Source organism: Chironomus tepperi, unplaced genomic scaffold (assembly GCF_022539635.2).
Source record: "Chironomus tepperi strain 1889 unplaced genomic scaffold, CSIRO-AGI_Ctep_v1 contig_337, whole genome shotgun sequence".
NCBI classification, from domain to species: domain Eukaryota; kingdom Metazoa; phylum Arthropoda; class Insecta; order Diptera; family Chironomidae; genus Chironomus; species Chironomus tepperi.
Window position 1 is genome coordinate 2835477 of NW_027226459.1, and position 23643 is coordinate 2859119.

Sequence of the window (23643 nt, forward strand, 5' to 3'; positions counted from 1 at the left end):
AGTCTAGACTTTAACATTCTTCAGTCCACAAAATCTGAAGAATCATCAAAAATATTTTTAACAACAAGTTTTGCTTCTTGAATCCTCATAAAAAAATAAGTCCGCTGAATGTCATTATCATAACATATTTGCTCATGCCTTCATATTCTGTTATCAGATGTGGCATACACAAGAAAAGCAAAAGCAAAACAAAAGGAAGGAATCACATTTAAAAGTCTAAAGAGACGCGAACATTTATCGTGCATTGTAAATCTCTCAAGTCAAGGAATCCAATGATTAGGTTATAACATTCGGTCCGTGACATCTTTACGATTATTAAGAGATGGCCAAGAGGTGGGCAACCTTTATTTCTTCGTGTCACCTTTTGGAAGTAACGCTCCAGCTCAGTGCGCCCAAGCTACAGTGCACCCCAGCCACAGTTCGCCCCAGCAACAATGCGCCATAGTCCCAATGCGCTCCAGACGACTAAACCTCGACCAAAACCCCACATAATATACGGTTCACAGCATTTCCAGTCATTTCTGCCAGCACAGTAGTGTCCGGCAGCGAAAAGGCGGCAATGGTCAAGTAATTAGAGCGTCGGACTGCCGTTCTAACGACCCGGGTTCGATCCCCGGGAAAGTCTACTCAAATTCGGGTGCTTTTTCGCTGTTCTAGTGTCCCGCAGCCCACAGGTTCCCCACACCTGAAAGAGATTCTCAAAACGTGCCATTTTTTTTTCGTTCGTTTCTCATTTCACAATTTTTATGCACATGGACTTGATTGAATAATAAGGAACAAAAACTAGTTTAACCTGTCACAACAATTTATAAGACTCGATAAGATTCAATATGCTTGACTTGGTGTTGTGGAGGAAAATTGTGAGAGATAAAAAAATGGTTTTTTAATCGCCTTGTCTGTTAATAACGAAATAAGTAAAGTTTAAATGCATGTATATCTCTGCTATTTAAAAAGTTGTGGCAGTGAGGAAATAATTTTTGCAAGAATTAATTGAATATAGGAAGAGATTTTTGAGGTGGAGTGAAGGGGGTTGGGTGAACTTACTATGTTGGTAATTTTAAAGAGATACTTTGTAATGTTGTGAGTATTGTGGAAGTCGTTGTCTTATGGACTGGACTCTACTTAATGATTAATAGGACGGATTTTGATGGGAATCGAACCCACGTACCCAAAAAATAAAAAAAAAAGAATTATGGCTCAAGTTGGCACCGAGATTCGAACCCACGACGTCCAGTTTCTTGTCATTTAAAAACCCAATCATCTACTCATTCGTCCACCAAACCATATAAACGCAATAATTAAATGCAGCAAAAATGACTTAACTATCCTCAAATTAACATTGACTCACAAAACTAAAATATCTTATAATTCTCATACCGAGACCCCTTCCACCTCCCGACCATAAATTTCATATACTTTTTAAAAAACAAAAAATCATGAATCAGCCACGATGCGTTAATCATTCCCAGAAAAGAAACATGATCGACAATATGTTTGCGTCGTGGCACAGGAAATTCCAAGAAAAATAAAAGTTTCTACCAATAAACATAAAATGTTGATGATCTGGAGGCTTATTCAGGTATATCGATAAGTGACCAGTCATCGCTAATAATTGATAAGCATTGAAAGTTCAAGAGAAGTGAAAATATTTTTGCATGTCAGGCTTTATTTAAATTAGCAATCAGCACTAATACAGTAAATAACGAACCGCTTATTCCAGTTAAAGATGCGGAATGATGAGTAGACATAAAATTGGAGCCAGTTTCGCTAATAATTGGACTGATTTGGCATAAAACTTGATGATTTTTTTTGAAATTGAAGACTTAATGCCTTTTTAATACACCCAAAAATTATGAATCGCTTCTGTACGCACATAAAATATTGCATTTTGGATATTAATCAAACACCTAAGGCGTGACTTCCTCATCATGTTAACAAAACACTCAAAATTAATTAGTTCCTCGTAAATTGTTTTTAGATATCTTAAAAAATCAACAAATATTTCTAAATTTTTAATCTTATTAATTCCTTCCCACAGTTCCGCACAGAGAAATTGATGTTGAGTCTAGAATTTTTTTTTTTCATAATTTATTCGAGTTGTTGCTTGATTTTTAGTTCAAAAACAGTAATTTTTCATATCTCACAAGACGAGTTCTTCTTCTTTATCTAAGCAAGCTTTATTTATAGACGGTATGCTGTCATTTGAGTTTGAAATATTTGCCAATCTATTGACTTAAATACGGTCCGAGAAGTAAATTGTGATGACATTTAGTGGAAAGGTTATGAAGCTTATAAGGTTTCTAAAAATTCAAAATTTAACGCTTTTTAAAAATTTAAAACTAACGGCTCTCAAAAATTCAGAATTCAACGGCTTTCAAAAATTCAAAATTTAACGATTTTCAAAAATTTAAATTTCACGGCTTTTAAAAATTCAAAATTCAACAGCTTTAAAATTCAAAATTCAACGGTTTTCAAAAATTCAAAATTCAACGGTTTTTTAAAATTCAAAATTCAACGGTTTTCAAATATTAAAAATTCAACGGCTTTTAAAATTTCAAATTTAAACAGATTTCAAAATTTCCAACTTTAACAGTTTTCCAAAATTCAAAATTTAACGGTTTTGAAAAATTCAAAATTCAATGCTTTCTTGTAAAATGCTTCAAATCATATCCAGCCCGGGTAAAAATCCCAAAGACATAACAAACGCTTATCCTCTCATAATTAAAATTGTTAATTTTGTTTAAATGTCGCCATCTCATATCCAAACAACACTTGAGTGTAATTTTGATAAATATTCAAGTCGTCATTCCGACTGCTTTCTGCACATCCGTAACCCATTCTCATTTGTCTTATAATCCCCAAACGTATTCACACAAAATACCGAAAAAATCCAATTCTTTGTAAATTATTGAAATTCTTTCTGATGAGAACAGTTCTGTATTTCACATCTTACAGTTAATACTTGATTAAGCATAACGACCATCACTTGCGTATCATGAATTAGACAGAACATAAAAAAAATTCTTTCCCTTCACTTATTTGCCTTTCTAAAGTCTCATTAACACTACCGTATCAATTGAGATTAAGAAAATCTATTTTTTAAAGCTTAAGAATCAAAAATTGCTGTTAATTAAAGAGCATGAATGGGTGGGAGCATCAGACGGTGTTGAATTAATTTGATTCTCAAATAGTACAGGTGGCTTGCTTGGGTGCACTATGTCGACGCATTGTGTAGCTCTGAGTTATCTTAGACTAAGCTTGTGATCAATTTGAGACTTAAAAACTCAATAAATAGGTCCAAAAACCACTTAAATCAGCATATTCGACAAACTTCCACGCGGTGTATGGAAGTTCAAATTTCAAAAAATCGCGCACTTTTCTAACGCAGCTTTTTTGATCAACAATATTCAGTGTGGTATCTTTAAAATCAATTTCTTATCATTTACTGCATTAACGACGACAAACTAAATCAATACTAAACATTTCGAAATGAGTAACAAACATTTGGCAAAAGGTAAGTGAAAATATTTAATTTTGAAACAATTAGATTTGTGTGGATATTCTGTGATATTATGGGGTATACCTAGATTTACTCTTGCTTAGGCATATCCAGATCTAAGTGTCGCATAGCTTAAAACTGTGGTGAGTAACCTTTTTGCTGTGACACACTAGACACTTGCAAATGCCATGAATCGCATGCCGTGTTCGGTTTCAGTTGTGGCCTACCAGTAAAGTGTGCCTTGTCACAAATTGGGTTGCCCACCATTGAGTTAAAGCATGATTCAGCTAGACACTTTCGTCTAGCCAACATTCTGACATTTTCTTATCTCGAACATTTTTATCAAATTTCGATGAGTTCTATTCTCAATCAATTTCAAGAGGGATTAGTAATTAGTTATAGATAAAGCCTAGATTACTAACTACAATATTTTGGAATTGGATTCTTGTAATTGCCTTTCTACCGGTATATTTTTGGGAATGCAGTAGTAATTTATGTACGATACTTGGTCATATAGTAATAATAATAATAACAATAATAATAATAATAATAATAATTTTATTACCGTGATAGTCAAGTAACCTCCGACAGCTCAATGGAAGTAACATGCGCCTTAAAATCGTACGTCGTGGGTTCGAGTCCCACTTCAAATTCAAATTATAAATCTTATATCTTTAATTTCTCTAGATTCCGACCAACCAACCTTCCCTTTCGACGGGAAACTTCGTCTCTATTCGATGAGATTTTGTCCTTTTGCACATCGCATACATTTGGTGTTGAATGCCAAAAACATTTCATATCATGTTGCATACATAAATCTTACAAGCAAACCAGAATGGTTAGTGCAAGTTTCACCATTGACAAAAGTACCAGCACTTAAAATTGCGGGTGAATCAGAGCCAATAATTGAATCATTAATCATTGCTGACTATCTTGATGAGAAATATCCACAAAATACTTTATATTCAAGAGATCCATTGCAAAAGGCAGCCGACAGAATTTTGATTCAGCGATTTGACGGCGTTACTTCGCCGTTCTTTCGTCTGCTTTACCAACGGAATGAAAGTACTGCTGCAGATGCAGTAACTGAATTATTGAATGCATTGGATATTTATGAAAAAGAATTGGAAAGACGGGATAAGAAGTTTTTCGGAGGTTCGAAACCTGGAATGGTAGACTACATGATCTGGCCATGGTGTGAGCGGTTAGGTAAGTTGCTATTAGGTCTTATAATGAGCCTCTGAATAAGCCTAAGGAGGCTGACATGGATCACAATTGATCAGAAGCAAACAAGTAAGAATAAGCCTTAAGTTTTAATGATCAATTCTTATTTTTCAGAGTCATTGAAGTTCATCACTAAGTTTGAGCTTGACAAGTTCCGATTTCCTAAATTCTTGAAATGGAAAGATGAGATGCAAAAGGACCAGGCAGTCAAAATGCATTATGTGTCACCTGAAGATCATTTCAAATTTGCTTCTTCGATGATCACTGACAGTCCAGATTATGATTTCTTGGCATAAGTAAGTTGATGACATGAATTAATTTACAGACATTGAGTCATATAAATAGTGCAACTGTTACTTGACAAATTCTTAAGACCGAGAACCATAGGAGACAATTCTGAATTGAAGCCGTATCCAGGCTGGTGTCAAGTCAGTTTCATCAAATTGTTTCGAATATTGTAAAAATTATAAATTCACAATAAAATCTTGTTGTTATTCAAAAATTCAAAATTCATTATTTTTGAAATTTTAAAATTTAACGGTTTTCAAAAATTCAAATTTTATAAAATTCAAAATTCAACGATTTATGAAAATTCAAAATTTAACAGTCAATTAAAATTCAAAATTTAACGGTTCATAAAAATCCAAAAATTTAACGTTTTTCAAAAATTCAAAATTTTAAAATATCAGAGGTTTCACTGTACATAACATATTTCCATCAATTTTCATATTCCCCACTTACTTTATCACTAATCAATTCACAATCAATCAATTATTGTCTTTTCAATTAACTTAACAAATGACTTAACCGACTAAAAAGTGCGTCTTCATTATTAATTCACATGTTATCAAATTCAATCAATCAATTAACAAATCCCATTCATCTATGAGCGCAAAAAGGCAGCATAAATTCAATAATTTATGATAAACGGAATCAGAGTTGCAAAATTGGTACCTGCGACAGACAAAAACCGTACAATTCCGTGATAATTTGTATGGATTTGTAAGGAAAACCATACAAATTATCAAAAAACCATACAAATTATATAGAAAAACCATACAAATTATCAAGAATTTGTACGGTTTTAACCTCTCACGGCTGCCTGTTTTGCAACTCTGAACGGAATGGCACCGGCCACAGCATTATGTGAATCTCTCGAGCTTTCTCGAATTTAATTTGCATTCAATTGAATTAAATGAATGTCATTGTCAATGCCAATAAAAGGGGGAATTGAAAAAATAATTCAGTGATTTGAAATCGGAGATGAACAAAAAGCTTTGAAATAAATTAAATTGTATAGAATATCGCATTAATAGCTGAATTGTCATAAATTTAAAATGAATTAAAAACTTTCAGATTAAAAATCATCAGTTGGAGTGTCATTGAGACCAGAAGAACATAAAACTTTCTTTCCAGTTCCAGTCACTTCCATTCCATTTAATTTTATTATTAAATTGATAAAAAACATCAAAAAATTCATAAATATTATTATTATTTTGAGATCCGGGGCATTATTGAGAAGTAAATTGACCAAAGGAACCGGCACTCTACTCTCATTGCCAAGCTGTGATTATAGACAAGCTATAAAAAGTAAATAAGAAGAAGTTTTGTGTCATTCTATATCCACATAATAATTTTTTTTTATTGTTTCTTTTTTCCTCTCAGTTTTTTGAAGTTTTTTGTGTACATGAGGGAACAGCGTACGTGATGGGCCTTTAATCGGATATGTGTGTGATGGTCTTGTGAGAAGTTTTGGGCAAAAATTTGAAGAATATTTATATTGGCATTTTTTAATGGCATAAATGTATGAAATTTTTGAAATTATTGGAATTTCTTAAAGATTGAAAGGTTCGAATCCAAAGTTTAATTTATTCAAGTTTTAAGTGCTTCGAGTATCAATTTAATTGTTTTTTGGATTTAAAATTTGTGACAACTGAGGTTTAGGGACCTTTAGGACGCCTGTCCGACTTCCTAACCATCTAGACCGTTTATCGCTTTTTCCTCATTCTAGAGTCTTACTTCTTTTATTTGATTTTACTTCTTGTGAAGTATATAAATTTTCTGGATATTCCAAGCTACTCAAAGATTCAAAATCAATCCAAACGTAATCCAATGCCTAGATCTCACTAGAATTGTATTCATGATTAGGGTGAAGGAGGGTGTTAGGGTTGATAACCTTCAATTTTGAACAAATTCTTCAATTTGACAGAGTTCCTATAATTGTGGTGTTTTGACCAAGACCAAGACTTCACGGGTAATATCGGGTAGCTCCTGGGTAGTATCGGATAGTTCCCGAGTAGTCACGGTCTTGGTATCGGGAACCCTTAGGGAAAGGGGTCGAAACGAAACGCCAAAATCTACAGGAACGCTGTTGAGAATTTGGATCGAAACACCTCAATTCCCCTCCCTTGGACCTCCATTTCCCCACATCCAAAAATAGTCATTTCACACTCAAGTCCATTTAAATTTGAAATAATTTATAGCCTCATATCATTTGTGATTACGCATAATTTTAATGCGTACTTGCATGCATTTTTCAATCCTCAATTCCACTCATATACAAATGGAAAATGCAACAAAAACAGGAAAATGTTAATTGCATTTTATACATAAATTAATTTGTTCATTTATCGCTCGTCTGCTTATGCACATAAAATATTGTTTGTTCTTCGTTCTCACTCTCTGTTCTGTCCCCATAATGAATATAGCTATGCATTTTTACTGGCTTGTTCCATCTCTTTTTGTACATTATTGCTGTAGTTGATGCATAAATAAACTTTTTTAATTGAATTCTGGTGTCTTCTTGACTTTGTGCATTGTGGATTATTTTGTATGGACTTAAATGAACTTAAAAAGTTGAGGCTTAGAGAAGGTGATTCTTGAATTTTTAATGACATTTAAATGCTAGGCTTAGAATAGAGTTGAGAGACGGTCAATGTAGTCGATTTCTCAAGTCTTGGTGATCAAAATTCATACTTCAAGTGCTCTTGCCTGATCACGTCACCGTCATCGACGTAGAAAATCCCTGCCTTTCCTGTATACTAGATAGTTTGTCCAAGGCTGTATACTATAAGTTTTGGACGAGCCCTACCATTTTGGTATGTCAACTTGAACTCAAAACAACTTGAACTCAAGTCATCTTTAACTCAAGTCATCTTGAACTCAAGTCAATTTGAACTCAAGACAACTTGAACTCAAGTCATCTTTAACTCAAGTCATCTTGAACTCAAGTCAATTTGAACTAATGTCAACTTGAACTCAAGTCAATTTGAACTCAAGCCAACTTGAGCTTAAGTCAACTTGAACTCAAGTCAATTTGAATTCCAGTCAATATGAACTAAAATCAATTTGAACTCAAGACAACTTGAACTCAAGCCAACTTGAGCTTAAGTCAACTTGAACTCAAGTCAATTTGAATTTAAGTCAACTTGAGCTTAAGTCAACTTGAACTCATGTCAATTTGAACTCAAGTCATTAAGTCAATTTGAACTCAAGTCAATTTGAACTCAAGTCAACTTGTACTCAAGTCAACTTGAACTCAAGTCAACTTGAACTCAACTTAAATTTAAATGATTGAAAGAAAGATTTTTTCATAATTTTTCACACATGACATAATTTAATTTCCTTTAAATCGATACTTTTATGCAAAAAAATAAAGTTATTTACCACAATACCTGCGTCTATTCCGTGAACATAACAGGAAAAGCTTCAATATATTCCAATTCCAATCATAAACTAATTATTATTCCACTTACACTTCCCCTCTTTAATGTAAATAAACACATACACAGCAGTTCCTATTATTTGATTTTAAATTTAATGTCTCTCTTTCACCTTTAATGCATAAAATTAAAACTGCACATAGCCTTGAGCGTTATTTTCTTATTTGCAACAACACACAACAGCACAAAAAGAGAGAGACTTTAATTATCGGTCCATAAATGTGGGAAAATATCCAATTCAAGACGATGATGTATCACAAAAAAAGAAAGGCATTGATTAAGGCACAAGTATACACGAATTATTTCACTATTTTCAATTTAAATTCTATTCTTTAAATCGACACTTTCGACATTACAAATGCGAAGTTGTTCCTTCTTTTTTTACTATTATGTGCAAAAATTGTACATACACATATATTTTTACATAACAGCACAGCAATTCACAATTCTTATTTTTTTTATGTATTGTATGTTAAGCACTGGAGACCCAAAAAAATATAAAAAAAGTCCATGATTCAATTTCTTTTCTCTTTAAGATTAAAAACCTTTTTATTTTCACGAAAAGAGATGAAGACAGAAACTGGTTTTTAAGTCGCATAGAATTTCACATATCAATTGGCTCTTTTTTTCATATTTTTTTATTATTATTGATGTTGTTCATGCTTTAATTTCATCGTAGACGGTGCCAATGGTCATTTGTGAAGTTCAAGACTAGGCATGGAATAAGAGAAGATTGAAATGCAGGTTGATAATGAGGAAAAGCAGGGGTGAGGAACCTTTTGTTTTTGTTGGCACACCTTGGTGGTTAGGCTCGACTAAATCCGTACATGGCATAAGGTTTATGGGATTTCCAAAAAATTTGGGGACACACTAGTGTGCCGCGAAACACAGGTTGCCCACCACCTTGGACCCCACAGGTTGGATGAAGAGACTATTTTTGGGTCTGTAGTAATCTAGGTTTAAGCAGAGCTCGAAGTTCACTCGAATTTTACATGGGGTCAAGTCGATGACTCCATTAAAAATTCCAGTCGACTTGCGATAATAAGTTTAACGTCTAATAGTTAAGAGCGATCTAAGCACTAGTTTAGTCAATATATTTAAGGTTCAAATCTTACTTGGAATATTTCATAGAAATATTGACAATTTTCATTACTTTTGACCTTCATCAAGTTTTTGATTTCAATGAATATTGTCAAATATTCAGGAAGTTCGAATCCCATCTAAATTGACTGGGTTAAGTGGAGAAAAGGGTTAAATTGCTCAGTGAATTTTTGATATATGGCCGACCCATATAAAAATGATGAAAAGTCGTCCACTCAATGATAAAGGTTGACTTAGGTGTCCTAGATGCCCTAAGTGCTACCTCTATTGGAATCGACAAAGGTAGGGTTTTCAATCCCGGGATCCCGAATACCGGGATCCCGGGATTCGGCTCGATTTTCCAATACCGAAATCCCGGGATTGAAATTTCGGTATTCCGGTATTACGGTATTGAGAAATTCTTAGGATTTTCAATTTTTTTTATGGGGTATTCAAAGGTAAAATTGAACTTTTTTGCAAAGAAAAAGTTTATCCTGATGTTCATTAGCTCTACCTTTTGATTCAAAATTTAAAATATTGACTAAAAAACGATTAAAAATCTTTACTCACAATTTATTCTACAATATCTTGTTGCACTTAATCAAGACTGGTACACGACGGATACTGATCCAAAAGCAAATCATTGTAGTTTTCAGTCAGATTAGTTATTTCTCAACTGATTAACATCAATTTTTCAGTTCATATCATTAGAGACGTTAATATTTGTCGGGATTAGGGTTTTGAATAGCGGAATTGACAATGTATTCAATACTTTGACCTTCATTACCGATATTGGAAATATTTCAATATCGGCATTGAAAATCCTACTCGGAATTAACCCCGAATACGCAATCCTGGAATCTGTCTTTACATATGAATTTGAAACTTATTTAAAGTAGAGCTAAAGAAGTCAGTTTTTGAATTAGATTCATTTTTAAATGGCAATTCAAACTCAATTTAATTCAAATTTAGTTAGTTTCAGTTGTTTTGAATCGTTTTGAGCATAATTTGATACCGGATTTTGAGTAAATCATAATATCAGTATTGATCCCGGGATCCCGGGATTGAGAATTTCCCAATACCGTAATCCCGGGATTGAGATTTTGGTCCGGTATTGAAATCCCTAGACAAAGGTGTTAATTCTTGATTAGTTGTAAAACTCTAGCAATTAAGCTAGACTAAAAATTAAAGTCTTATTTTCCTAATTTTAAGAAAATAGCCATTTAATTAGATATAAACCCCAACTCAAGATCATCATATCCAGTCACAATCAGCACCAAACAAACAAAACCATAATCTCTATAATTAACACAAAAATTTCATTTCTTTCGCTTTCGCGATTAAATTTATATATCCTATATATTCATGATTCCTCTTTAATATCTGTTTACAAATTTTTCACGGGCGAATGATGTGACCAAGTGGCACTAATAGCTTATATTTTATTTACTGGAGTTTATAATTTAATAGTTTTGACACATTTCTCATTGCGAAAAGTTCTGTACGCAATCGCAAAAATTGTTTATTCACTTTTTTGTTCACAGCATTTGCGAGCTGTAAATTTGCTTTATATTCATCTATTCCACTTAGAAATGAGACTCAATTCTCGACATAACCGGCACGACGATCAAACCAAAACTGCGCACGGAAGAGCGAAAAATAAAAGAAATGAAAACAAAGTGATCGACGGTGAGAAGGTCGCGCAGCTTAATGCTCAATATTTCTCTTTTTTTCTCATGCTCATAAACTGAGAGACTGAGTATATGTTGAGAATAGCATTGGAAGTGCATAAAAATGAAAATTAAATGAGCATGAAATTTATTCAGGTTTTTTGATATAATTTTTTTGTGTATTTTAATTTATTGTTAATTTAATTTGAATGGAGTTTTTCATGCTGAGGACGGAGGAAAAATTGTTAATTGAAATTGATGAGAAAATAATTTATGGGGATTTTTTTGGTATGTGTGTGTGTGGGAACTGAAAGGTTTATGGTTGGGGTTATGTAACTTTTTTTGATTAAGTATGTAGAATGTTTAAATAAATATTGAAAAATTTAAAAAACTTAAATGTGAATTGACCTGTTTCTATTTTATTTGGACTTTTTAAATGATTTATATAGCCAGAAAAGACGGATTTTAGGGTTTAGGGAATATCTAATTTAGAGAATTGATATTATATATCCAGGAAAACCAAGTTCGATTCCCAAATTTCGCAGAATCATTCATCAAATGATTATATATACTGTATAAGACTTGTACTCCTGTTAACTGCTGAATTTCTTCAAAACTGGGGTGTACAGGGGCATAATAAAGTATCATTAACTTACTAGGTTGCCCAAAAAATGAACTATTTGAACCTTGTCCCTCTTCTCTTGAAAATTTGTGTTAAATTGTCCAAAATAATTCAATTTCCAAGACAAAACATTTAAAACTTGATCCTTCCACCTTATGAACCCTATTCCTCCTAAAAATAAACAAGTACATACTATCCATGCCCATTGCCTAGTCAAAATCCGAAAAAGATCGAAGAAGAGACAATATTGTAGCAGAATTCAGGTTTATCTTAAAATGACCACGGACGTTTTCTTCATTAAGTACTTTCTATAATTTTATCTATAACTTTATCTGACCGTACAGATCACCTGTGATCAATGGCTTCACTCCATTGGCGTCTAAACTGGGTTCTCTTTTGTCAGTTGACCAATTTCAAGTGCTTCATTGTTTGAATCATTAGCCTCTCACCAAAAACACCCTCCAAGAGCCAAAGAGACCGCTTTTAGGTAGTATTGTAGTCTTTCTGTAGTATTGTTCACGAAAGCATGCTCTTTGCCCATTAGGGGGACCCCATCACCCTCCTTAACATTAGAAACCTTAATCAAGCTTCTCTACTTCTCTCAGCTTCTCTATTACAACATACATAGTTGTAATCCTCCATTAACAATCAATCCCCATCAAATCTAAATTAAAGCACTTTTTAATTATGAAACAATTTTTCTTTACATCAAATCATTCCACTTGTGTCTATTTAATTTACACAATAATCAATGAACATTTCTCCCCCTACTCAAAAAAATCTCTTTTAACCGAAAAAATGAAATTAATAATTTGATTAAAATCAAAACACTTGCTATTTAAAATTGGATATGCTGTATGCAGTTGTGGGGAACTTTAGTGCCGCGACACTAAATAAGTGTTGGTAAGTCTTAATTGGAATTGTACATAGCATAGGGTTTATGGGATACTGAATTACATCGCTGGTCGTACAAATAAGTAGTGATACATGACCTCCCACAGGAGCCGCCTGAAGCTGGCTATATCGCTGGATTCCACATGCCAATTTCCGATACCAAGCGCAATACTATCCCTATCGACAGCTCTATGGGTTTAAAGGTTCATGGTATGTCCAAAGTAATTTAGTACCACACTAGTGTACCACGGCACTGTGCACGGTATTGGCAATTGGCAGGCTGAAGCCAGCGATAAAACCAGATTTAGGCCACATCTGAGGGAAGTCATAGATCACAGTTGATCTGTACGGCCATCGAATTAAGTAAGTAAGTAAGTAAGGAAGTACCACAGTACACAGGTTGCCCACCACTGTTCCATATTAAATTAATTTCAAAAAGCATATCCATTAAAGCAGCAATTTTTATATATTTTTTTTTTCTATTTCATTCAGTCATTTCAGCCAACATTAAATTATATGTATGGATACATCTTTTTTCATGTTCTATTAACTTTGAGTTCAGAGCAAGAAACTCTCTTGAGTGGAAATTCTCAATTAAAGCGGAGAATCGAGATTTCTCATGAAATGAGATGTGTAAAGGTCTTATGATGCTTGTTTATTCTGTAATCAGATTTGTAAGACATGAGAAGGTAATTTATCATTAGAGACAATTTTTTGGGTATCAAGCGGTTCTTGAGGTCATAAAATCCAGTTAGTTTTGGTTTGGATTACAATTTTTGGATTCTAGATGCAAGGTATGACTAGACATTCTGAAAATTAGTCGCTAAATTCATCAATTAACGAAATTGTCACGAACATTCTGTGCCTTAAGACTCAGCTTTAAAATTTGTTAATTATTTAAAAGCAACTTTAAAGCCATACACATAATAAATGGTCATTAAAGCCTCTTACAACTACCAAGCTCCAGCCGAGACTTAATAAATTGTCGACTTAATCTTTACAATCACGCAACCGGTTGAGCTCCTAATCACCCACCCAAAAAATGCGAATCTTCCCATAATATTAATTACTTAATTAACGGTGAAATTTATTAAAGCACTTTAACAAGTATGTAAGGTGCATGTGTGGGGAACCCGAGTTGTATATCCCTAGCAGACAAAGAGCATGCTTTAAGTAAAATCACATATGTGAGCATGCTCTTTGTATGCTAGGGTATGATAGGTTTTGAGTAAATTTAGTAGTTAAGAGCCTCTGTGCAGTAGTTGACTAAGCATATGGGTCGAAATTTGGTATGGAGTTTGGAAAGTAGTAGGTACGAATCCTATAAATTCTGAAATTTAGGAATTTTCTGAAGTTTGAATCCTAGAATTTCCAAATTTGTGTCTTTTCAGATGTTCGAATCTTATATTATTGGATTCTCAAAAATTTAAATACATAAACTGCTTAATGAATGAAACCAATATAAAATTGGAGCATCTGGCAGGATCTCTGGGTAGTGTTTGGATTAAGGAATTAGTCAGGAATATGAAATGAAGTTATACAAATACAAAATCACTAATCTTAGTTGGAATACTGATGGAACAGACATTGATTAATGCTACTATATACCAGTTCTACTTAAACTATGTTCCGCGGCACCCTAGTGAGTTCATAAAATTGGTAGAACCTTAAAAACTAGCAGAAATAGCCTGGCAGGTTCAAGTCTGGAACCAGAAACCTTTTCAACCGCTTTATTAACGCCCTACGGTACATAGTGCATCAATAGGAACTAATCGTCAACAAGTCAGGAACACGAAAGGAAAGCAGCTCAGCTACAAAATCAAAAGTCCTAGTGGAATATTGGTAGAATAGACCTAATTAATGCCAAATAATGCCAGTGCTTTATAAAACACTGTTCCTAGCTCCGCAACACACTAGTGCCCTCAAAGAACCATGTATATTGGACTTATATGGAAGCTACAATCAAGCCAGTACCATCGGAATGTCCCACTCGGGTCAATACACGAATACTATTACCAAATTAAAGGTAATTTTTTTTTCTCTCAACCTTAACATTCGCAATAATACATAAAAAAAGGAAGAAGATACAGCATGAACATAATCTGCATTAATTTAAGAGCAGTTCATGAGAACGAAAATTTCACACGCATAAATTATTTCATCATTTTGTAAAAGAATTTTAATTACTCTCAATGGATATGCCTTGATGTGAATGCGAAGCACAAAGAAATGCGTTGGTGATGAATGCCTTTAAAGATTCTTGTAAATATTTTTTAAATTTCTTTTATTTCTTGAAGAATTAAATATTACGAAATTCCCATAATGCTTTTAGTTCTCATTTATTTATGTTGTTTTATGCTGCGAGCAGATGTTGCTGATGTGATGAGTTTGAGATTGCTGGATGACGAAGTATGCAAATGAATTGCTTGGAAAATTGTCGATAAATATCTCTTTGTTTTGAGAAATTAATGCGATTTAATGGACAATTGACTTAATTTTTAGGTTAGGTTTTGGAATTTTGGCGGGAAAATGTTTGAGGCTTACTGCAACTTTACTGAATTATGAATAACTCTGCTTGATTAGTTTCTAGATTGAGAAAAGTTGATTTCTTTAACTTGGCAGCCATAACATGGACTTTGACCCATCTTGTGCTGCTCGGGAAAATTTTTTTAATGAAACTTTAGAAGAACTGGCTTAAGAAAATTGTGGCAGATGCATCAGTTGCCTTCTTATTGCAATGTAGCTGCTTTCGACAGCCACATTAGAGACTGAATCCCGAGCAGCACATTAAATCTTAGTCTACTGCATCTTATCAATCAATTACTAATCCAAACCAACATTAAGGCAGGTCAGAGCCCTACAACACTCCTCCTGCACTTCATCACTTAATCCAAATACTCAACAAATCAAAGAACTCCCATAAATCATCAATTTACAGACTAATTCCCAGAACCCCAGGTATTGACAGACAAACAACAAACAACTAAATTTTCCACAGCTGTCTAAAGGGCACCGAAATATTATTAAGTCATAGACCTTACAGACAACTCTGTTACATATTACAAAACATATTTTCACAGCCCACAAAAAAATGACACAATAAGTCACTCGCAATACTTTTTTGTGGTTTACTTTATTTTCCGCACAGCATATAACACAGATAGACAGATAGAAAATGGAATCATATCTGTTGATGAAGTTTCGTTAAACCGCGATTAAATGGCTTTAAAATTTAATACATAATTTAATGTTTTCGAGAAATTGAGGATTGGGGGCGATTTAGGGATGATGTCATGATTTACAGGAGGGAATGGGGAAGTCGGAGGGAGTGGGGAGGTGGGAATGCAGGGGTAGGTGAATTTTAAACTGAACAAGAGAATTGACTGGAGGGTCGGAAGCTGGAAGACTTTAACCCAAAATAAGGTGGATGTGACAGTTTTATGCGAACTGACGGGTCATTGTGCATTTGAGTCTCTGATCAGGGATGCCTGCGGTTACCTATGTACCCAGGGGCACTCTATGTACCCTGGGGCACTCTATGTACCCTGGAACACTCTATGTACCCAGAGGCACTTTATGTACTATGGGGCACCTTATGTACACTTGGTCACCCTTTGAATCCTGGAGCACCCTATGTACCCTGGGACACCCTATGTACCCTGGGGCACTCTATGTACCCTGGGGCACTCTATGTACCTTGGGGCACCTTATTCTCGCACAGTGGAAAGAATCATTGAGATTTTTGCCTATAATACTGGTCAATTGATGAGTTTTGTGGAAAAAGAGCGGTGAGAGGCAGCATGGGTAAGTCTGTATCCCACGTTAATACCCCAGCTCTGCACCTAATGCTTGTCTGAGGCCCCAAAGGTATACCTAAGGTATCATAAGAGTATTAAATCAAGTAAGACCTAACACATCCCTAAACCACTCTAGTTGCATTCTTAACCATAGATACCATCAAGCTGGTGATTCTACAAGCAACAATTGCCCCATCCACATCACTCATGAACATCCCCATCGTGTAAATGAAAGCACATAACCAGGAACAGAACAGAAATGAAATTTATTACACAATTTTTTTTACACAAACAACCGCAAAAAAACAGAAAAAAAAACTTTTCAGCACTTCATTCTCAATTTAGCGAATATGTAGTCAGAGAAGCACACGCAAAAAAAAAAGTGTTGAAGAACAAAACAGGAAAAATGTAATTTTATGATCCACATTTATGGTCGACATGAGAGGCAAATAAATTTTTTAGATTTTCAATTAAATTCAGTTCCACTCTCTCGTCTCTTGATTCCTCCACGCTCTCGCGTATTCTCACTGACAGCACAGCACTTACGCTCATGGTACATAGCGGTTCATTTTGTGTGTAATTTTTGGTGCTGATGCTTATAAGCTATATTTATATTGTCTTTCATGGACCATGAGAGATGCTGTCAGTTGGTTGCGTTTTTGGTGATCAGAGTGTGGATCTGACAATGACGATGAGCATAAATATCAGGGATTGAAGTTGATCATATTTTTTCGATAAATTTCTTGATCGGTTAAAAAAATTTCAATGAAAAATTTGTCGATCAAAAGTCGATAAAAATTTTATCGTTAAAATTTGTCGACAAATTTATCGAAATATTTTTTTTTATCGAAAAATTTATTTTTTACCGATTTTTTTCAAAAAAAATGTTTGTTTACATTTTTTTGTGAGAAAATTATTAAATAAATAAATTTAGTCGATTTGGATACAAATGAAGACTTTGCAATCTTACTGGAGCATGGATAATTGGAACAATAGTGAATAACAAGCAAAATACGAGGTTTTTTGTTCGAATTTTAAGGAAAAAAGGTACATTTGTTAATTTTGAGAATTTTCACTGTAAGTAAAAGCAGAAGATGGAATTAAACAAACTAAGGAAGCACAATTAATTGAAAAATAGACGACCTAATCAAAAAATAAGTGATTTTGTACGGAAATTCAGCAATTCCATAATATTTCTGGATCTTTTCGGGCTGTATTTAATTAATACATTCTGTTAAAGACAAAAAAGTACTGACAATCATTTGTAGTCTTGTAAAATTCTCCATTTTATGTTCACGCAGTTGAAAATTTCTCAGTAAATTATTTGTCGATCAAAAAATTTTTATGTAATTTTTAATCGACAAATTTTCTTACTTGGTTTATTAATGAAAAATTTGTCGAAAAAAATTTTCGTGAATTTTTTTGATCGATAAATTTTTCGGTAAATTTTTTTTCAAATTTTGACCGTTATTTTTTATCGATCAAGTCGACTTCAACCCCTGATAAATATACACCGAAATAGGTCATTGTGCTCGTTACTCATTTCTCTCTCATCTTCTTCTCAGATGCGGCACATTTTTAATAAGCATTTTATGTGTTTATCATTACAAATTCGATATACAGCATCTCTCGTTTTTTACGTTGTTATTAGTGCTGTTGTTGTTCATCTGTTGTGTTCTATTCTTTCATTTTTATCGCAAAATAGACGTTTTACATTGTCCATGAATCATGTAATTCCGTTAATCTATGTATGAAGAGAATGCTCTTTGGTGCTGGATTTTGAGGTTGGTAGAAGAGTTATGGGTGTAGTTTGTCTTGGCTAGAGTTGGGTCCAGCCATTGGGGACAGAAGGAGGCTGCCCAGTAAAGAAGAGGTCTGCCCAGGACAGAAGGTGGCTGCTCGAGACAGAAAGTGGTTGCCCAAGATAAAAAGTGACTACCTGGGACAAAAGGGCTGCCTATGAAAGAAGGTGGTTGCCCGGGACAGAAGGTGGCTACCCGTGACAGAAGATGACTATCCGGGATAGAAGATGGCTGCCCAGGACAGAAGGTGGCTGCCCGGGACAAATGGCGGCTGCTCGGGACAGAAGGTGGTTGCCCGGGACAGAAGGTGGCTGCCCAGAACAGAAGGTGGCTGCCCGGGACAGAAGGTCCTCCAACCATGTGTCTGGCAAGTAAATTGATGATTGTAGAGTTAAAGGTTTAGAGAAAATTATAGCTGGCTTAAATATTGGGGAATATTTCAATATGTATTAAGGGTAAGCACCGGAGCTCGAAATTGACTCAAATGTCAAATTGAGGCGAGTTAACTCGAATGTCATATTGAGTCGAGATGACACGACTCGACCGTTCCATACAGAATGCGAGTAGAAATCGAGATCTGGCAAGCTCTAAGATTCACTTAATCCACTTTTTGCTAAATTTAGTAAGCAAATCTAATATGAATAACTATTAATCAAAATATAATCCTGGGTTCAAATCCCACTAGTTAAAAATTTAAATCTATCTTTATCTAGAACCAGTATTTTTGTTCTTTTTTTTTTTTTAAATGAGTAAGAGCTTCAAATCTCAATAAAATGCGCTCTATCCACTACCCCACCCCAAGCATCACCTTATTCACTTTATTTTGTTCTTTTTCATTCCTTCATTCTTTTATTTTAACTCCACAAATATGTATGTAAAAAGCAATAATAGAAGCTGCTGATAAGCAATAAAAAGCCAACATTCTCAAGTATCTATAAAAAAAAAGAGGCAACATTATTACAATTTATATAAAAATACTTTATAAAAAAAAACTTTTTAAAAAATCATCGTTTTTCGCGTGGACTAAAAAGTAAAAAATAACTTTTATTTTGTGCTGTAGAGAAATTGGTTTGAAAGTTGAGACCACCCATGAATTACAAACATGCACCTTGACTTTATCGTATAGTTCTACAACAAAAAACGAGGGCGCCTGGTATCAGAACTTCATCAAAGATTCGCGCCCTCGTTTTTTGTTGTAGAACTATACGATAAAGTCAAGGTGCATGTTTGTAATTCATGGGTGGTCTCAACTTTCAAACCAATTTCTCTACAGCACAAAATAAAAGTTATTTTTTACTTTTTAGTCCACGCGAAAAACGATGATTTTTTAAAAAGTTTTTTTTTATAAAGTATTTTATTTTCAACTTTTTAGTCCAAATATCAATATGTTTGTTATTTTGTTTTTCAATCAGCCTTTCACGATTAGCTCGATTAGTATAGCATTATCTCATAAATCGTAGTGTTGTAACGGGTGCGGAAAATTTTCACGCCTTCACTCGCTTCGCTCCGTTCAGGTCATAAAAATTTGTGAGCTTCGCTCAACCAAGTCCGAACTGCGTTCGAATTATTTAAGTTCGAGCTTCGCTCGAATTAGATCACAGTAGTGTCGGACTCCACTTCGCTTCGCTTCGTTCGCCCGACTGTTATTAGGTCACAGTAGTGTCGGACTCCACTTCGCTTCGCTTCGTTCGCCCGACTGTTATTAGGTCACAGTAGTGTCGGACTCCACTTCGCTTCGCTTCGTTCGCCCGACTGTTATTAGGTCACAGTAGTGTCGGACTCCACTTCGCTTCGCTTCGTTCGCCCGACTGTTATTAGGTCACAGTAGTGTCGGACTCCACTTCGCTTCGCTTCGTTCGCCCGACTGTTATTAGATCACAGTAGTGTCGGACTCCACTTCGCTTCGCTTCGTTCGCCCAACTGTTATTAGGTCACAGTAGTGTCGGACTCCACTTCGCTTCGCTTCGTTCGCCCGACTGTTCTTAGATCACAGTAGTGTCGGACTCCACTTCGCTTCGCTTCGTTCGCCCGACTGTTATTAGATCACAGTAGTGTCGGACTCCACTTCGCTTCGCTTCGTTCGCCCGACTGTTATTAGATCACAGTAGTGTCGGACTCCACTTCGCTTCGCTTCGTTCGCCCGACTTTTATTAGATCACAGTAGTGTCGGACTCCACTTCGCTTCGCTTCGTTCGCCCGACTGTTATTAGGTCACAGTAGTGTCGGACTCCACTTCGCTTCGCTTCGTTCGCCCGACTGTTATTAGGTCACAGTAGTGTCGGGCTCCACTTGACTCCACGCTGATTGTTTTGAAATGGATTTTCGTAAATCTGAGATTTATTTCTGTTCAATTAGTAGCATTAAAAGTAATTATGTCACTAATTTTCCAAATAAAAACCAAGCTTTGCTTGGCATAAGTTTAAAGAACTAAGTTAGACCGATAGGCCGGACAGAATCCTGTACAGAATCAAAACATTGAATTTTATAATTAAATAACTCAAAATTATCAAAAAAAAAAAAGAAAATGCTGAAAAAGGAAGCCTCCTCATACCTAGTCTTGAACTCACGACCTCTTGTTTATTATAACCTGAACTCTAACCATCACGCCACCACAGCATATTTATTGTATTTTTACAAGTGGCAATTTATAATATTAATAAAAAGTAATTATTTGATTAAGTAATAATATTTGATAATATTATTATAATTATTAATATTATCAAGAAATTAATATATGAGCTCTAATTTAAATTTAATTTCTGATAATTAAGGAATAGTTTTTTCGACACTTTTCATAAAACAAAAATTTTTAGTGAAAATTCGTGATGAAAAATATTAAACTCCAAGAAAACATTGGAAATTAACTTAGAAAAGTGTGAAAATGGAAAATTCTGTCTTTAATCATTATAAATTATCAAAAAAGTATGAAAAAGAATTGAAAATGTGCGACAAAAAAAGTTGGAAAATTTGAGACTTGAACTCATGATCGGCTTGGAATTTTTGAAGAATAAAATTTTTAAGGACTACGTAAAAATTACGTACGTAATGCGCGTAAAGCGCGTAAAGCGCGTACGAAAAATTAATTAAAATTAATTAATTATAGCATAACTAAGCTATATTGTGATTAACTAATGCTTGATTATTGCATTGTCATCGAGAATACACATCCATAATAAATTTCGGCTCGATTGGAGCAGTAGAAGTGGTCGAAAATTCAATCGCAAGATTTGAACAAGACAAACAGACAAACAGACAGATAAGAAAGCAAGTTAAGAAAAACGATGTAAAAAGGCGGCTAAACTAAAGAATGAAGAAAAATATATAAATCTTCAAAGCATAAATCATTTGCAGCATAAAGAGAGAGAAATTCACTTGAAAATTCACATATCTTACAAATGGTGTGTGCATTGCAATAAAATGGAGAAAAAGATGCTTTATGACATCGTAAAAAAAATGTTTTGTAGATTTTTCCAATTTTCACAAACACAGTATGGCTTGTTGTGACTGGTTTCGAGGATGTGATGCTTGAAATTGTATTAATTTGAAGGAATTTTGTCGGTCAAAGTTCTAAGTTTAATTGGAAATTTATGTTGAATTGTAGAAAATCAAAGTTCGAATCTCAAATAATTTGATCAAAAAATTTTCGAGCGTGGATCGTTATACATCGTTTTTTTGCTGAAATTCCATCTGAATCACACCAGAGGCGTATCCAAAGACACGGCTAAGGTCATCAAACTCCAGCATCTCACTCACCCTCCCCTACATCTCCCTAACCCCCTTCATATCATCTCATTCATGCCATTTGTCTGAATTATATTTTTATGACATATTGGCAATAAAATCAACACCTCCTGGATCATAAAAAAAGTAGCAATATTACGTGAATCATGAAAGAAGCCCATACATGAGCACGGAATTCATCCACGCACATTTTTACGCATGATTTGAGACGAAAGAAAATAATTTAATAATAAAAAAGTGCATGAGGACATTAAACATGGCATGGATCCATAATGTCAGGAAATAAACAGATTTGTTGATGGACAATTGTCACCATAAAAAAAAGAATAGGATACATGCTTGTACAAGCAGCATCAATCAACCATGAAAAATTCCCATTTGACTCATAAAAAAGGAATTCATTCAGATATACATCCAGTCATGGATATGAAAATTCACTCGAGAATTTAAGGCATTTTGCCTTTAAATGAATGCCTTATCATCAAGTTATTTTACAGTATCATGTGTAGGGTAGTAGAATGGATCGTAAACTACGAAGAAGGAACAACAAAAAAAGGTAAGGAAATGGAAAGTCGTGCTGTGTTTTTAAGGAGATAATTTTTTTGCTGCTGTCTTTTTTGCTTTCGTGCTTACCGCAAGGTGGATACTTTGCATTAAGCTTTTTTATGCTGTGATGATCTACTTTTGTTGAGTCTTTTTTTAAGGGTATGATTTCAAGGTGATGACATGCTGAATTTTTTCTTGGGGTTTGTTTTAAAGCAGAGCTGGAAGTCGACTGGGATTTTGAATGGAATACTGGACTAAAGTTACTTGGAGCTCTATTTAAAAGTGAAGAAATTATTAAGAGGTAGATTGGAGGAACCAGGGTAAAGGAAAGGAGCAAGGTCTTAAATGCAAGTGTCTTACGTGTCCAGTATCGTACTCCAGTATCAAATACTCCACAAACCCTGTAGTATGACTAGAAATATTGGAAAAACCATCAAAAATTCGACGATTTGATTTTTGAAGCATCATTAGGAATCGAACCCGGGTCGTCAAGGCAATTTAGCGTTAAGCAGTTGACACAGCGAATTCTAGTTTTGCAAATACGGTGATATAATCCTGCAGAGTTCGTCAAAACCAAAGTTGGCAGAATGGCTATATAAATACGTCCCCACTGGAGCCAGAACCCCCAAAGTCTTGTTAACTCTGGTATGGTCTCTTTCTTAAAATATTCGATTCTACTTCAAGCCTAACCTTGAACTATCCTAAAATTAGTCCATGAAACCTAACAGAGACATCATTGCCATACAAACCCTTCAATTCAAAACTCAAAATCATCCCCACCCTCCCCCAAGGTAAATTCCCCACTTCATCTAAAAAATTCAAATCAAAAATTCCTTTTTTTTTCCATCAGCATGAAGCACCAGGTGTTTCAAACTCTAACTATGTATATCGATAAAATGTGTGACTGTTTCTTTATTTTTGCATGCACACATAAAGACAGAGAAAAATTGAGAAATAAAAACTGTGTGGAAAAAAACTTTCAGCTCTTCCCAGCGACAATTTTCCACCTGTTCACATTTTCCTCAACATGTATCGCATAAATATAC

The 23643-nt window shown here is 34.5% G+C and overlaps 2 protein-coding genes across 3 annotated transcripts in view; one reads left to right on the forward strand and one right to left on the reverse strand.

The window, feature by feature from the left end:
- toc (toucan) overlaps positions 1-23643 on the reverse strand; it is a 226117-nt gene that overhangs the window by 86989 nt on the left and 115485 nt on the right. The gene's annotated exons all lie outside the window — the stretch shown is intronic.
- On the forward strand, positions 3326-5232 carry LOC139093533 (pyrimidodiazepine synthase-like). 2 transcript variants are annotated; one of them, XM_070644267.1, is made up of 3 exons: positions 3326-3514; positions 4187-4708; positions 4838-5232. In XM_070644267.1, exons 1-3 carry the CDS (start codon positions 3490-3492, stop codon positions 5017-5019), a joined length of 729 nt encoding a protein of 242 aa, XP_070500368.1. In that variant the 5' UTR covers positions 3326-3489; the 3' UTR covers positions 5020-5232. The 2 variants fall into 2 exon arrangements, with proteins under 2 accessions (XP_070500368.1, XP_070500369.1); XM_070644268.1 differs by lacking the exon at positions 3326-3514 and adding an exon at positions 4106-4120.